The sequence below is a fragment of the Pelobates fuscus genome, chromosome 8, assembly GCF_036172605.1.
Source record: "Pelobates fuscus isolate aPelFus1 chromosome 8, aPelFus1.pri, whole genome shotgun sequence".
Lineage (NCBI taxonomy): Eukaryota > Metazoa > Chordata > Amphibia > Anura > Pelobatidae > Pelobates > Pelobates fuscus.
In genome coordinates, this window is record NC_086324.1 from 68359086 (window position 1) to 68375766 (window position 16681).

Sequence of the window (16681 nt, forward strand, 5' to 3'; positions counted from 1 at the left end):
TAAATTCTTTTTTTCTTAATATGGTGGCAGTATTATTTCCCTCCCTCTTTATTAAAGAATTTTTTTTGCATTGGATGTTTCTTGGTCTGGTTTCTTTACTTGTTACGTACTGGGGTAGGTTTTGCGGTCTCAGCATTTATAGCTAAAGGGGGAGGATCCTTTTTATAAAATAGCTTGTTAAAAGTCTTGTCCACAGGGAGGAGCAAAACCCATAAGTGACTGCCACCATATTAAGAAAAAAAGAATTTACGGTGAGTAAAAATTTCTGTTTTTATTTCTAACCTAAGATTCAAGAACAAAAAAAATAAATGTTAAAACATTACCTTTTATAATTTTTCTGTCTTCTGCAGCAAGCATCATATACCAGCCTAAAAGTTTTTGACCAGAAACTTCAAGACAGCCATGTTCTTTGACTAAATCATGCACCTGTCTAAAAATAAATGCAGAACAAATGTCACATAGGACAGCTGTCTTACACAGAACTACAGTAAAGTTTAAAAATGGACTTAAAATTTGAACACCTTAATCTGTTCATTTAGATAAAAAGTAGTGATTTTCCATTATAATTTATGGACTTACCAAAATTTGATAAACGTAGCAGGTAGGTTGGACCTCCATAGCTCAATCCATGAAACCAACCGGTTACAATGAGGCAGAGCACAAAGCATTACATTTCCTTTTCATTCATTAAAGGGGAACGGTCACTTCTCTGGAGATTACACTATTTCATAAAATATTGAAAATCAACTTTTGTTTACCTTTTGAGATGCTCTATTTTCTTTTAAATTTATATTAAAATTTAGCAAATGACACCATAATGCAGTTCAGAAAGGGTAACGCTAGGACAAACATTTCTTATGGAAAAGAGAAATTGCGTAATGTCTCCTCTTCTCTTTATGCTCTCTCCATGCGGACTGTCAGGAGCAAAGGACAGAGTTTATAACACGGATTAACAGGGAGCAAAGATGGAGGCACCCAGTTGTAAAATAAAGAGGTGTGAATTTCTGCATTTAACTTGACTGTTCACACCTCACAAATAAATATTTGTTAAATCGTAATAAGTAAAGAGAATTATTAATGCTCAGAAGTGACAGTACCCCTTTAATACTTATTTTAAGCCCTTCAGACCGCATGAAGGTACATGCCACCGCTTTAATGGCTATTCACAGTACAGACCGTCATGCATTAAAAGTAATAGCAGGGTTAAATCTTTGCTGGCACCAAGGAGCTCCAAGTATCATTGGACACCTGAGGGTCTCCTCCTCTGTCAACTGTGGCCATAAACCAACATCTTAGCTATGTGCCGCACTCAGAGTGCGGCACATAGCCCTTTAAATCTAGTGAAATACCAATACGATCATGCACAGCCATTGAAGTTCTGAGTCTGCCCCCAGTTTAAAACAGGATGCCCTCAGTGAACTAGGCCACAGTTAGAATCTCCAGATTTACACGAGCTATATGCACTGCTCAAAGTGAACACTGAACATGACCCTTTAAATTCCTGCAGGTAATCCAGCCGATAGAATGCTCACAGATTGAAAATGCGTAAAGCAAGGACAAGAATTGAAAAAATTATTGTTGATAAACAAACTCGTACCAACTCAAAGGCGATTGGGGACGCTTTTAGTAAGTTTTATGCCAGTCTTTATGATCTCTCGCTTAGCCCTCTGGAGGATGATATAGTTCAATATTTAGATAAGATCGACCTGCCAAAATTGACAGAAACGATTAAAGGGATTTTTATTTACACTTTTCTGTAAATTAAGTTATAGATGTAATCAAACATCGAAAATTGAACAAGGCCCCAGGACCAGATGGTTACACCAATTCTATAAGAAATTTAAGAATGATTTGGTTAAACACTTAGTTAACACCTTCAATGCAATTAAAGATTCAGGTCACCCACCAAAAGAATTCCGACAGGCCACAATTACAAATATTAAAATCAAGGAAAGATCCAACAAACCTTGCTAAGTACAGACCGATAATTTTGATAAACTCTAATATAAAAATATATTCCTCTGTGATTGCAAATAGGATAAAGTCTATAATTCCATCTTTAGTGCACCAGGATCAGATTGGATTTGTTCAAGGTCGCTTAGCAAGTAACAATTCACGTAGGCTGGATTGGTCTGATCGAATTTGCTTTTAAGAAAAAGGTTCCCCCCAGCTGGACCTGTTTTTAGATGCTGAAAATGCATTTGGCAGGTTCAGCTGGAAATTTAGGAGCACAACTTTAGAAAAATTTGGTTTTATAGGACCAATAAAAACAGCAATGATGGCCCTTTATCAGAATCCAATGGCTAAAACAGTGGGTCCTGGCATTTCCACAGATTGATACACCATAAAAAATGGAACAAGACAGGGCTGCCTTTCTCTCACCTCCTATATGTTTTAACTTTGAAGCCTTTTGCTGCAAGTAACGCTCAAATTAAAGGAGTTATTTTAGTTCAAACCGAATTTAAGCTAAAGAAGAAGGTAAGGGCTGCGCCAAAAGTCTGGTAGCAATAAATATACAATAGGAAACAGACCAAATGGTCTAAATGGCAATACAACAGTAAGTGGGGTGGAAAATAAAGTCTCACTAAAATAGCAGGGTGAAATAGGGGTGCAATCCTCAGGAGTTGATCCGTCCGGATGGTTAAAATAGCAGCATATGTATAATCCCCGCTAAACGATATAATGGAGAGGTGTGTCCGTTAATCCGGTCTGAATATCCTAAGCTCCAAGGCATATAAGAAACAACAATAGTGCTCTCAGTTGGTAAAATAATGAGATAAAATATATCAAATTATACTCACAAGTGTAGAGCAAAAGGAACTGCTCTAATGTAATAGTGTGGGTGGAATGGTCACCACCTAAAATTTATTTGAGTTCATGATCAGTTAAAAATGCTATTCCATTTTGAAGAAGCCTTGAAAGGTGAAACACGTTAATGGTTTTATTTCTGTATTTTAGCAATACAAGTTTTGGTTACTTAAAACTGTACCAATTCTCTTTTTATTGTATGCACTTTTTTTTACAATTACTCCTGGCATTTTTAATGGATCCTGAACTCAAAGAAATCCTAGGTGAGGATCATTCCACCAACGCTTTTACAATAGAGAAGTACCTTCTGCTCTACACTTGTGAGTATAATTTTGTTGTCTGGAGAGCCTTTTGAGGAGAGGGTATGATGAGATCAATGAGAGTGTAGTGTTTTGAATTGGATGGTGGATTGTGGCTGGAATGTATGGCTGGATAGAAGGAGAGACAATGAGAAGTTTGTGGTTGGATTATCTGGAATCAAAACTTTTGTATCATTTCCACAGATTTTGTAGAACAGACATAGGAAGATCTACTCCCCATCACCAAATTGTTGCAAACAATAAAACAAATTGGAGAATTTAGCCTATAGCAGAGTTGGAGAATTGTTCCAAAGAAGTAGATACAATTTGGTTTTCAATTCACTATTTTGTGAATAAACCTCACTGTGTTGAGCTGGGTTTCAAGTGTAGAGAGGTTAAGAACAAACTTTAGAAACAGATTTAGAAATAGAAACATAGATTGGTCAATAGATTTCTGCTTGCTGTCGCAATCTAATTTCATCATATATAACATGAACACATGAATAATGATTGATATTTTCAAAATACATACCTGATAAGATTTCTTCTCCTCTCTTCTTTGCAACTTGTACAAATTACTTCATGGTCAGTATCTTCATAAATAAAAAAAATGTAAAAAAAAAACTTCTATTAATACATAACATTAGCTGAATTAATATGCCTGCTGTCAGATCAAGAAAAACTATTAAAACATACCAAAAACGATATGGTTATTTAAGCCTTCCAATTCTTTGAAAGAAGAAAATAAATCATTCAGATACTCTTTACCATGTACAGTGGAGATGAAAAGATAGAGTGGGGTTAATGGGACTCTATATGGAATTATTCAGGATAGCCTGGCAGGTGTATTTACTTGCAGTAACTTTCTAGTCTTGACACAGCTTGATGTAGAAACTGGATTAGTCCCTACTGCCAGATAGTACCTCAAATTACTTTACTTTAATTAAAAATAAACTGCATGTTCTACAAAATGAGAATAATCTTCCACACAATTAAGTTTTATCACAATGTTAAAAACTTTCATGAAACAAAATTGTTTATACAAGTGTCATGTTGACATGATTTTGTGACCCTTGAAATTTGTTAAGTCAATCCTAGTTTTGTAATTTTTAATGGGAGAGCCAATAATATTTATTTAAGGTTTATGGGATGCGTAGTAACTCCATTAATTTGCAAATGTGAATGAAGTTGTCCAGTAATTAAACTGTACTCAAGATTGTGTGCATGTGTCACTGGCAGCAGACCAAAACAGGTATTTTCTCTGCATGTCTTGTTCTGAAATTACAAGCACGAGGAGAACAGCATCCACAAGTCACACAAAAGATGTAGGGTTGGCCAAGGAATTGGCCAAAAATCAAAGAAGTGTGTAAAAGGGAAGTAGCATAATGCTTAAAAATATCTCATATAGGGCACTGGGCCTAATGCCGATATGACTTCATAAATAACTATATATCACCCAGACCACTTCAGCTCAATGAGCTCTCTGGATTGCAAGTAAGCGGGTTATTAAAACTATTGTTTTAACAAAAAAATAATTGGGGGCCCAAAACTCTAAACAGCACAGATAAAACTGGAGGCCAACACAAATAGCACCCACGCACAACTTCTAAGTGTTTCTTTGAACATCCTTTATTCTTTATATATGTATTGAGGTTTATCTGCCTTGCAGACTATTAGATATTAGAATAGAAAAAGAAAAATATATTTGTGTTTACACAATTTGAATCGTGATTAGAATTGTGTTTACGCAATTTGCATAACTGCAATTGAAATTCAATACAGACAGTCAATCTGTATTCATCTCTCTTAAGTTTACTGCGCTGTGAAATTCAGTAACCTTATTAAAGGCATAATTTGCAAACAAAGTTCCCTGAATTTCCCAGCGATGTAGACTTTGGAGAGATGAATACAGATTGACTCTTCTCTCTTCTCAGGCCAGAGCTGCAGCTTTCTCGAGGGTAGGTGGATCAGGGGAGTCTGAGGTTTCTTCTCCATTGCCTGTCATATGGAGTACAGAGGGGGATGTAATATGGCATTACATCCTCCCTTCTCCATGTGAACACAGCAGAACAGTCTGTTGCCACACATGGCAGAGAGCGCCACCTCAGAGAGCAAACAGAGGGTGGCTGAAAAGGAGAGAAGAGCTGAAAGAGGTGAGCAGGGAAGGGCACGCACTTCTGTACAAAGCAGCATGGTGTGGGGAGGCAAAACAGGGAAATACAGTCTGCCCACATACAATCTACCACACGCTTACACATGCTGTCAGATCACCCCCCTACCTCACATACAGTCACTGTTACAGCAACCCTCTTCCTCTACAAACAGAAATACTCTGTCACATCACATCACTTACCGGACACCAGAACAGAGCATTGAACATTAAAGGGACACTATAGTCACCTGAACAACTTTAGCTTAATGAAGCAGTTTTGGTGTATAGAACATGCCCCTGCAGCCTCACTGCTCAATCCTCTGCCATTAAGGAGTTAAATCCCTTTGTTTATGAACCCTAGTCACACCTCCCTGCATGTGACTTGCACAGCCTTCCATAAACACTTCCTGTAAAGAGAGCCCTATTTAGGCTCTTTATTGCAAGTTCTGTTTAATTAAGATTGTCTTATCCCCTGCTATGTTAATAGCTTTCTAGACCCTGCAAGAGCCTCCTGTCTGTGATTAAAGTTCAATTTAGAGATTGAGATACAATTATTTAAGGTAAATTACATCTGTTTGAAAGTGAAACCAGTTTTATTTTCATGCAGGCTCTGTCAATCATGGCCAGGGGAGGTGTGTCTAGGGCTGCATAGACAGAAACAAAGTGATTTAAATCCTAAATGACAGTGAATTGAGCAGTGAAATTGCAGGGGAATGATCTATACACTAAAACTGCTTTATTTAGCTAAAGTAATTTAGGTGACTATAGTGTTCCTTTAACCAATCAATCCAGGGTTTTAGGCAAGATAAGGGAACAATGGGGTCGTGGAGGCGGCCGCCCTGGGGTAGAGCGGGAGGGAGCAGTAATCTTTCTGTAGCTCCCGTCTGCTCCCTCGCCCTGTATAGCAGTGCTCCCCAACCTTTTTATCGCCGCGGACCGGTAAACGTTTGATAATTTTTCCGTGGCCCGCTTGTTTTGATTTAGTAAGACAAAAAAAAACAAAAAACAGTCACATATATTAAAAAAAACACGCAGACACATACATAGTCAGAAAATCACAAACACAGTCACATAAAGACATAGACTCAAAATTGTGTGTATGTGTGTGTGAGCGGTGCAGTGTGTATGTGAGGGTGGCAGTGTGTGTGAGAGTTGCAGTGTGTGTGTGGGGGGCAGTGTTTGTGGGGCAGTGTGTGTAGTGTGTGTATTGGGGAAATGTTTGTGGGGCAGTGTTTGTGGGGCAGTGTGTGTATGGGGGCAGTGTGTGTAGTGTGTGTATGGGGCAGTGTTTGTGGGGCAGTGTTTGTAGTGTGTGTATGGGGCAATGTGTGTAGTGTGTGTATGGGGCAGTGTTTGTGGGGCAGTGTGTGTATGGGGACAGTGTTTGTGGGGCAGTGTGTGTAGTGTGTGTATGGGGCAATGTGTGTAGTGTGTGTATGGGGCAGTGTTTGTGGGGCAGTGTGTGTAGTGTGTGCATGGGGGCAGTGTTTGTGGGGCAGTGTGTGTAGTGTGTGTATGGGGCAATGTGTGTAGTGTGTATGGGGCAGTGTTTGTGGGGCAATGTGTGTAGTGTGTGTATGGGGCAGTGTGTGTAGTGTGTGTATGGGGCAGTGTGTGTAGTGTGTGCATGGGGGAAGTGTTTGTGGGGCAGTGTGTGTAGTGTGTGCATGGGGGCAGTGTGTGTAGTGTGTGCATGGGGGCAGTGTTTGTGGGGCAGTGTGTGCATGGGGGCAGTGTTTGTGGGGCAATGTGTGTAGTGTGTGTATGGGGCAGTGTGTAGTGTGTGCATGGGGCAGTGTTTGTAGTGTGTGTGTAGTGTGTTTATGGGGCAATGTGTGTAGTATGTGTGTGTGGGGGCAGTGTGTGTAGTGTGTGTATGGGGCAGTGTGTGTAGTGTGTGTATGGGGCAGTGTGTGTAGTGTGTGTATGGGGCAGTGTGTGTATGGGGGTAAGGAGGCTTTTTTTAAATGTATTTAATTAAAATTAATATATTCATGTCCCCCCTCCCTTCTTACCTTTACTGGGAGGAGGGGGGACATTTCTTAGTCCCTGGTGGTCCGGTGGGGAATCCCTGGTGGTCCCAGCGGTGGTGAGGTGAACTCTAGCCCAGTTACAGGGCTAGAGTTCACTCTCGCGAGATTTGGAGCGTTGCCGTGGTTACCGCGGCAACGCTCCAAATCTCGCGAGAGGAGGACCCGGAGGAGCTGCAGGTAAGAGCTCCCGGGTCCTCTCTCACTCCCTCCCCTGCCGGCTGTCAGCAATGTGCCTGCAGACCATGGAGGGAGATCTCTGATCTCCCCTCCGGTCCGCAGGCACATTGCAGGGCTGGCACTTGGGCAATGCCAGCCCTGCATTAGCCGGCAGGCTCGCACACCCCACACCCCTGGGCGGCCCGGTACCGTTTGATCCACGGACCGGTACCGGTCCGCGGCCCGGGGGTTGGGGAACACTGCTGTATAGTGACAGCCGGGATCATTCCAGCCCCGGCATCACTACAGAGAGCAGACAGGGGATACAGGAAGATTACTGCTTCCTCGCACACAGGATGAGCGAGCAACCCCACTAGACGCCAGTGAAAGTCCACTCCGCTCTCCCAGGTAGGGAGGCTGGGAGAATTAAAATGGAAAATGTCAGTGTGTGCCTCTCTCTCTCTCTCTCTCTCTCTCTCTCTCCGTCAGTCAGTGAGTGTGTGCCTCTCTCCCCCGTCAGTCAGTGAGTGTGTGTGCCTCTCTCTCCCCGTCAGTCAGTGAGTGTGTGTGTGTGTGCCTCTCTCTCCCCGTCAGTCAGTGAGTGTGTGTGTGTGTGCCTCTCTCTCTCTCCGTCAGTGAGTGTGTGTGTCTCTCTCTCTCCGTCAGTGAGTGTGTGTGTGTGTGTCTCTCTCTCTCCGTCAGTGAGTGTGTGTGTGTGTGTCTCTCTCTCTCCGTCAGTGAGTGTGTGTGTGTGTGTCTCTCTCTCTCCGTCAGTGAGTGTGTGTGTGTCTCTCTCTCTCTCTCCGTCAGTGAGTGTGTGTGTGTGTCTCTCTCTCTCCGTCAGTGAGTGTGTGTGTGTCTCTCTCTCCCTCTCCGTCAGTGAGTGTGTGTGTGTATCTCTCCCCGTCAGTGAGTGTGTGTGTGTGTCTCTCTCTCCCCGTCAGTGAGTGTGTGTGTGTGTCTCTCTCTCCCCGTCAGTGTGTGTGTGTGTGTGTCTCTCTCTCCCCGTCAGTGAGTGTGTGTGTGTGTCTCTCTCCCAGTCAGTGAGTGTGTGTGTGTCTCTCTCTCCCCGTCAGTGAGTGTGTGTGTGTCTCTCTCTCCCCGTCAATGAGTGTGTGTGTGTGTGTGTGTGTCTCTCTCTCCCCGTCAGTGAGTGTGTGTGTGTGTCTCTCTCCCCGTCAGTGAGTGTGTGTGTGTGTCTCTCTCTCCCCGTCAGTGTGTGTGTGTGTGTCTCTCTCTCCCCGTCAGTGAGTGTGTGTGTGTGTGTCTCTCTCCCCGTCAGTGAGTGTGTGTGTGTCTCTCTCTCCCCGTCAATGAGTGTGTGTGTGTGTCTCTCTCTCCCCGTCAGTGAGTGTGTGTGTGTCTCTCTCTCCCCGTCAGTGAGTGTGTGTGTGTGTCTCTCTCTCCCCGTCAGTGAGTGAGTGTGCGTGTCTCTCCCCGTCAGTGAGTGAGTGTGCGTGTCTCTCCCCGTCAGTGAGTGAGTGTGTGTGTCTCTCCCCGTCAGTGAGTGAGTGTGTGTGTCTCTCCCCGTCAGTGAGTGAGTGTGTCTCTCCCCGTCAGTGAGTGAGTGTGTCTCTCCCCGTCAGTGAGTGAGTGTGTGTGTCTCTCCCCGTCAGTGAGTGAGTGTGTGTGTCTCTCCCCGTCAGTGAGTGAGTGTGTGTGTCTCTCCCCGTCAGTGAGTGAGTGTGTGTGTCTCTCCCCGTCAGTGAGTGAGTGTGTGTGTCTCTCCCCGTCAGTGAGTGAGTGTGTGTGTCTCTCCCCGTCAGTGAGTGAGTGTGTGTGTCTCTCCCCGTCAGTGAGTGAGTGTGTGTGTCTCTCCCCGTCAGTGAGTGAGTGTGTGTGTCTCTCCCCGTCAGTGAGTGAGTGTGTGTGTCTCTCCCCGTCAGTGAGTGAGTGTGTGTGTCTCTCCCCGTCAGTGAGTGAGTGTGTGTGTCTCTCCCCGTCAGTGAGTGAGTGTGTGTGTCTCTCCCCGTCAGTGAGTGAGTGTGTGTGTCTCTCCCCGTCAGTGAGTGAGTGTGTGTGTCTCTCCCCGTCAGTGAGTGAGTGTGTGTGTCTCTCCCCGTCAGTGAGTGAGTGTGTGTGTCTCTCCCCGTCAGTGAGTGAGTGTGTGTGTCTCTCCCCGTCAGTGAGTGAGTGTGTGTGTCTCTCCCCGTCAGTGAGTGAGTGTGTGTGTCTCTCCCCGTCAGTGAGTGAGTGTGTGTGTCTCTCCCCGTCAGTGAGTGAGTGTGTGTGTCTCTCCCCGTCAGTGAGTGAGTGTGTGTGTCTCTCCCCGTCAGTGAGTGAGTGTGTGTGTCTCTCCCCGTCAGTGAGTGAGTGTGTGTGTCTCTCCCCGTCAGTGAGTGAGTGTGTGTGTCTCTCCCCGTCAGTGAGTGAGTGTGTGTGTCTCTCCCCGTCAGTGAGTGAGTGTGTGTGTCTCTCCCCGTCAGTGAGTGAGTGTGTCTCTCCCCGTCAGTGAGTGTGTGTGTGTCTCCCCGTCAGTGAGTGTGTGTGTGTCTCTCTCCCCGTCAGTGAGTGTGTGTGTGTCTCTCTCCCCGTCAGTGTGTGTGTGTGTGTCTCTCTCCCCGTCAGTGTGTGTGTGTCTCTCTCCCCGTCAGTGAGTGTGTGTGTCTCTCTCCCCGTCAGTGAGTGTGTGTGTCTCTCTCCCAGTCAGTGAGTGTGTGTGTCTCTCTCCCCGTCAGTGAGTGTGTGTGTCTCTCTCCCCGTCAGTGAGTGTGTGTCTCTCTCCCCGTCAGTGAGTGTGTGTCTCTCTCCCCGTCAGTGAGTGTTTAGGCACCTGCACCCCTACGAGAGCTTTTTTTAACTCACATTCTTTCCCATGCCGTGCCAGTTTTCTGCGGTTTGTCCTGAATTCATGGCTGAGAATCAATCTTTAAGATTGCAGCTAAATCAATGCTTTCCTAAAGGAAAGCATTTAAAAGATATTGCGCATGTTCTCTATAGGAAACATTCAGCACCTCCATACAGAGCGTGGAAATGCTGAACAAAGGTGCGGCACACTGTGCACTCAGCAGCACTGAGACAGGACTCTGGTGGCCGCCTGAGTGACTCACTAGAGGTGCTACTAGGCAGCAATGTAAACACTGCCTTTTCTCTATAAAAAGGCAGCATTTAAATTGAAAAGGCTACAGGGACAGGCTATAGGCACCAGAACTCCATAAAGCTGTAGTGGTTCTGGTGACTATATTGTGTCCCTTTAAGAATTGTGTATTTCTCGTAAATTAAACTTCGCTAGTTTAAAAAAAAAAAAAAACTGTCTCCTAACTTTTTTTTTAGCTGGCTCCTAGATTCCAAACAAATTTGTCAAGCCCTGCCATAATCTGTAAACTTATATCTCTGATTTCTGTATCAGCATATTTATTACAGTGAATAGTGGTTGCTTGGTGTGCTGGGTGACCCTCGTCTGGAGAGATTGCCATCTTACCGAGATGACAGTGATATTTGACTGAACTCTAGGATACCAAAACTCATAGTACAAAATGGTGTGCCTCACAAGGACGATGGGCCTGTTTATTTACAACAGAATAGTCTCTAGGAAGCACTTGCATTTTTAACAAATCACAGGAGGAAAGACACAGCCATCTCCTCTTTCCGAGGCACTTGCAGTCTGTGCTAGTGAATACTCCCGTCAGAGACTATTGCGGTTTTCTAGTGCTTCTCAATGAGCTGTAGCACTGCTCAGTCAGAAGGCAAGCATGGTCTGCTGAGCTAATGGAAGCTTCATTCCACTTGAATAAGTGTATTTCTCAGTAAGCTGAATTGCTTTGTGTGTATGGAGTGTGCCTAGATCATGGCTTATAAAATTCCCCAACAAAACAATTTTACTATAATATTTAGCAGATATTGCCAGTTAAATGGCCAAGTAAAAAGTAACACTGCACCCAGACACCTACAATAAGATTAAGTGGTCTGGGTGCTTTATAGTGTCCCTTTATTGTGATGAAATGGGCTTCTTTGAGATGAAGTGGGCTGGGTACCTTTAAGTTGGAAGCGATCACTACTCTATGCTTTTAGACAACCTTTTTAAGGCGGTATCTCACTTTTGAATCCACATGCCTGACACTAAAACAGTCTTTGTTTCCTATTCGACAATAGCAAGAATTAAGTGTCTAAAATATTGGAGATTTTATGCTCAACTAAGAACAATTCATAATCACTCATTAAATTTCTCACTTCTTTTCACTTTATTTTCTATAACGTTACATTTTATATATTTCTTTCACAACTGTATTAGCAACAATAACTCCATGCAAAATATGTTTTCATTGTTATGTTTACCGTATATACTCGAGTATAAGCCGAGTTTTTCAGCCCATTTTTTGGGCTGAAAAACCCCAACTCGGCTTATACTCGAGTCAGAGTCTGTATTATGGCAATTTGCATTGCCATAATACAGACTGGGGGGAGAGGGGGGCTGGCAGAGCTGTACTTACCTTTCCTGCAGCTCCTGTCAGCTCTCTCCTCCTCCGCGCCGTCCGTTCAGCACCTCGGTCAGCTCCCAGTGTAAATCTCGCGAGAGCCGCGGCTCTCGCGAGATTTACACTGGGAGCTGACAGAAGAGCAGAACGGACGGCGCAGAGGAGGAGAGAGCTGACAGGAGCTGCAGGAAAGGTAAGTACAGCTCTGCCAGCCCCCACAGCCCCCCCACTGAACTGCCACTGGACCACCAGGGAAGGAGAGCCCCCCTCCCTGCCATATATCAAGCAGGGAGGGGGGACGAAAAAAAAAAAAAAGAAATAAAATAATAAAAAAAAAAATTAATAATAAAAAAAAAGGGGTATAAGGACCACTATGGGAGGGGGGGGGGGGGGGTATAAGGACCACTATGGGAGGGGGGGGTATAAGGACCACTATGGGAGGGAGGGGGGGGGGGGGGTAAGGACCACTATGGGAGGGAGGGGGGGGATAAGGACCACTATGGGAGGGAGGGGGTGGGATAAGGACCACTATGGGAGGGGAGGGGATAAGGACCACTATGGGAGGGGAGGGGGAAGTAAGGACCACTATGGGAGGGAGGGGGGGGATAAGGACCACTATGGGAGGGAGGGGGGGGATAAGGACCACTATGGGAGGGAGGGGGGGGATAAGGACCACTATGGGAGGGAGGGGGGGGATAAGGACCACTATGGGAGGGAGGGGGGGGATAAGGACCACTATGGGAGGGAGGGGGGTATAAGGACCACTATGGGAGGGAGGGGGGTATAAGGACCACTATGGGAGGGAGGGGGGGATAAGGACCACTATGGGAGGGAGGGGGGATAAGGACCACTATGGGAGGGAGGGGGGGGATAAGGACCACTATGGGAGGGAGGGGGGGGATAAGGACCACTATGGGAGGGAGGGGGGTATAAGGACCACTATGGGAGGGAGGGGGGTATAAGGACCACTATGGGAGGGAGGGGGGGATAAGGACCACTATGGGAGGGAGGGGGGGATAAGGACCACTATGGGAGGGAGGGGGGATAAGGACCACTATGGGAGGGAGGGAGGGGGGATAAGGACCACTATGGGAGGGAGGGAGGGGGGATAAGGACCACTATGGGAGGGAGGGAGGGGGGATAAGGACCACTATGGGAGGGAGGGAGGGGGATAAGGACCACTATTGGAGGGAGGGAGGGGGGATAAGGACCACTATTGGAGGGAGGGGGTATAAGGACCACTATGGGAGGGGGTGGGATAAGGACCACTATTGGAGGGAGGGAGGGGGGATAAGGACCACTATTGGAGGGAGGGGGGGTATAAGGGCCACTATGGGAGGGGGTGGGATAAGGACCACTATGGGAGGGAGGGGGGGTATAAGGACCACTATGGGAGGGAGGGGGGGTATAAGGACCATTATGGGAGGGAGGGGGGGAGGTTATATGGACCACTATGGGAGGGATGGGGGGGGGGGGATAAGGAACACTATGGGAGGGAGAAGGGGGATAAGGACCACTATGAGAGGGAGGGGGTGGGATAAGGACCACTATGGGAGGGGAGGGGATAAGGACCACTATGGGAGGGGAGGGGGAAGTAAGGACCACTAGGGGAGGGGAGGGGGAAGTAAGGACCACTAGGGGAGGGGAGGGTAAGGACCACTAGGGGAGGGGTGAGTCAGGACCACTGGGGGGGGGGGAGTGAAGGAACACGGGGGTGGGGAGGTAAGGACCACTGAGGGAGGAGGAGGGGAAGTCAGGACATATGGGGGGGAGGGGGCGGCAAAAATTTTTTTGCCTACGGCGGCAAATATCCTTGCACCGGCCCTGCACACACTGCATTCACACACTGCATTCATGCACACACACACTGCATTCATGCACACACACGCTGCATTCATGCACACACACGCTGCACTCATACACACACGCTGCACTCATACACACACGCTGCACTCATACACACACGCTGCACTCATACACACACGCTGCACTCATACACACACGCTGCACTCATACACACACGCTGCACTCATACACACACGCTGCACTCATACACACACGCTGCACTCATACACACACGCTGCACTCATACACACACGCTGCACTCATACACACACGCTGCACTCATACACACACTGCATTCATACACACACTGCATTCATTATACACACTGCATTCATTATACACACACTGTAAATAAATATTCAATTAATATATTTTTTTTAGGATCTAATTTTATTTAGAAATTTACCAGTAGCTGCTGCATTTCCCACCCTAGTCTTATACTCGAGTCAATAAGTTTTCCCAGTTTTTTGGGATAAAATTAGGGGCCTCGGCTTATATTCGGGTCGGCTTATACTCGAGTATATACGGTTCTTCTCTCTATTTAAAAATATGATGGGGAGGTCTGAAATTTACAATAAAATTTAGAAATCACCACCACTTTAATTATAGCCAGTATTCGTGACCCTCTATCTTGGCTCCTTGTTAAATCATTTGCACCTGTCAATCATTATAGGAGAAAAAGAGAAACCTCCTATGCAACATTTGCTGGGACTGAACTGGATTGTTGCTGTCCTACGGAGAATATCGAGAAAAAAATGCTCAGGCACTCACGGTGTAAAATTTCAGGCAGAGTTTAATGGAAGAGCACAGCAACTTTTCGACCTGTACCCAGGTCTTTATGTCAGCTTTTGGACCAATGAGCTAGAAACATCCTAAGCTGAGAAATGGCGGTTTCCGTGTTTACTTCAAAGATTGACGCCGTAGTTAAACCAAATTTAAAAAAAAAAAAAACTGGTAGTTTTGAAATACCATACAGAGACATTAACTCCCCCCATTAAAAAGGTCAAGCAAGCTATGCTGGACCGCTTTAAGATGGATTAACTCATGGAGGCTGTATACCAATACTCAAATGAATGACATGGAGAAATAGCTACCCTGAAAAAACAGAATTTAAGAATCAAGTAAAGGAAGGAGCTGGACAAAGCTCTATGGGAATGGTATGCCTCTCTAGCTGGAAAAAAAATCAATAACTTTCCAACAACATAAAGACAGCGCGCTACCACCATCACAAGAAAAAACATGGAACAAATGAAGAGTAAATGTTTTCAGGAATAAAAAAAAAAACTAGCTAGTATTCAAAAATGTTTCAAATGTAATAGCCGGCAGAACAGAGAATGCACTCACCTCTACGATAATATATGGATTGTTCCTGTTGTGGGGTGCTTACTATGGATGTATTCTGCATAGGAAAAAATGGGAAATCCAAAGAACATCTCATGGTTGCAGGACCCAGAGTTACTGGTGTGCAACTTTGTGGGTAGGGTAGCATTTGTCCCATGTTATACTGACTGCACAGATCCTGACAGTTTATTGCCAAGGGAGAGGGTATATTTGCATCACAAAAATTCACAACCATGTTCCTTGGGCCTGTAGAAGGCATGCACTGCCCTGTGAACCACATGTTTTCTCCATGGGGGAAAGCAGGGTCCATGATTATGGACATCGACACGCCACTAAGCAAACCTACACACAAACAGGCTCCTGTAATGCAAAGAAATGAAGTTTGGTTACAGACAGCAATAATCTTCCTTCTTGAAAGGTTAAGGGGACAGTAAAATAATTCAAGCTTATGTAGTCTTTTATATGTTGAATCAAACTGTGTGGGGGCTGATAATGAATAAATGCCAAAGATGTCACATGCAGACAAGATATTCTGGCATCTGACACCATTATTGACTATAGTTTATAATACTCCTACTTTTAACTGAAGATAACCATTCGACAGGTCTACAGGAATAATTTCTGAATTTACATTTCTTCATTACAATTATAACAATGTATCTACCTGACTAGTTTGACCCGAAGTGACAGCAATAGGGACAATTTGTAGCATTGAGAATTGGAATTAAAGGGACACTCCAAATACCCACCTATTAGGTACAATGTGGATATTTCACAGATGGCAATGCTAGATATTTATTTTAATAATTTTGTTAAATTACCCTCTCTCTCCACCACAAATGGAAGTGATTATACTCCAAAAACTTAATTGCTTGTGATGTCTTTATGCATAAGAATATAGAAATACGGTTGGCTGAGCCACTTCCTGATTTGGTAAAAGCTCACTGTTCATTTGCAGGATCTTGAAAACAGATTAGCATCTTATTTTTTTTTTTGTCTATATAATGAATAATCAAAGAGTGGGTCATCTTCAGCCTGGAATGTCCTTTTAAAAACAGCATTGACAATTAAATGACAGATGCAAAATCTCAAATAATCTAAAACATGTTTCCTTTGCCGTTTCTATATTTGCGTACTAGTTATAAACTGTGATTTTGCTGAAAACTATATAATCCCTTCAGATGCTCTCACTAATTCTACTGAAAACAAAAACACACCAATTCATAATGGGTGGACCAACAAACATGTAATTGTAACCAGACAAGTATGACGCACAGAAACAGAGGGGTTGAGGGCCCTGCTCAATGAGCTTACATGCTAGAGGGAGTGGGGTAAAGGGAAACAAAAGGTAAATATTAGGGAAGTAGCTTGGTTGAATAGTATTCAATGAAGACTTAAGGTGGGTTTTTGTTTTTTTAAGCCATTGACAGTTTAAATTATATGCTTTTGGGAAAAAGTTAGTTTGTAATGATTTTTATAGTATAGTAGAACTTTTATAGTTCTAAAGGTCCTGAATATCTGGAATCCTGAGGCAATGCTTTTTTGGTTTCAGACATCTGTCTTATATCTTCCAGAGGGGTGACAAATAACTTGTTCCTCTCAAACGGTAGCTAACATAAAGAATACTTAGAA

The 16681-nt window shown here is 44.5% G+C and overlaps 1 protein-coding gene across 1 annotated transcript in view; it reads right to left on the minus strand.

Moving 5' to 3' along the window:
• The window catches only part of LOC134571250 (uncharacterized), a 63327-nt gene extending 47956 nt beyond the window's left edge, over positions 1–15371 (minus strand). Inside the window, exons 1-3 of the mRNA XM_063429424.1 lie at positions 15053–15371; positions 3640–3700; positions 324–430 (exon numbers count right to left, since the gene is read on the minus strand). Coding sequence (XP_063285494.1) covers positions 324–430; positions 3640–3700; positions 15053–15371 — 487 coding nt within the window. The remainder of the gene's footprint in view (positions 1–323; positions 431–3639; positions 3701–15052) is intronic.
• Between the last annotated feature and the right edge of the window lie 1310 nt (positions 15372–16681).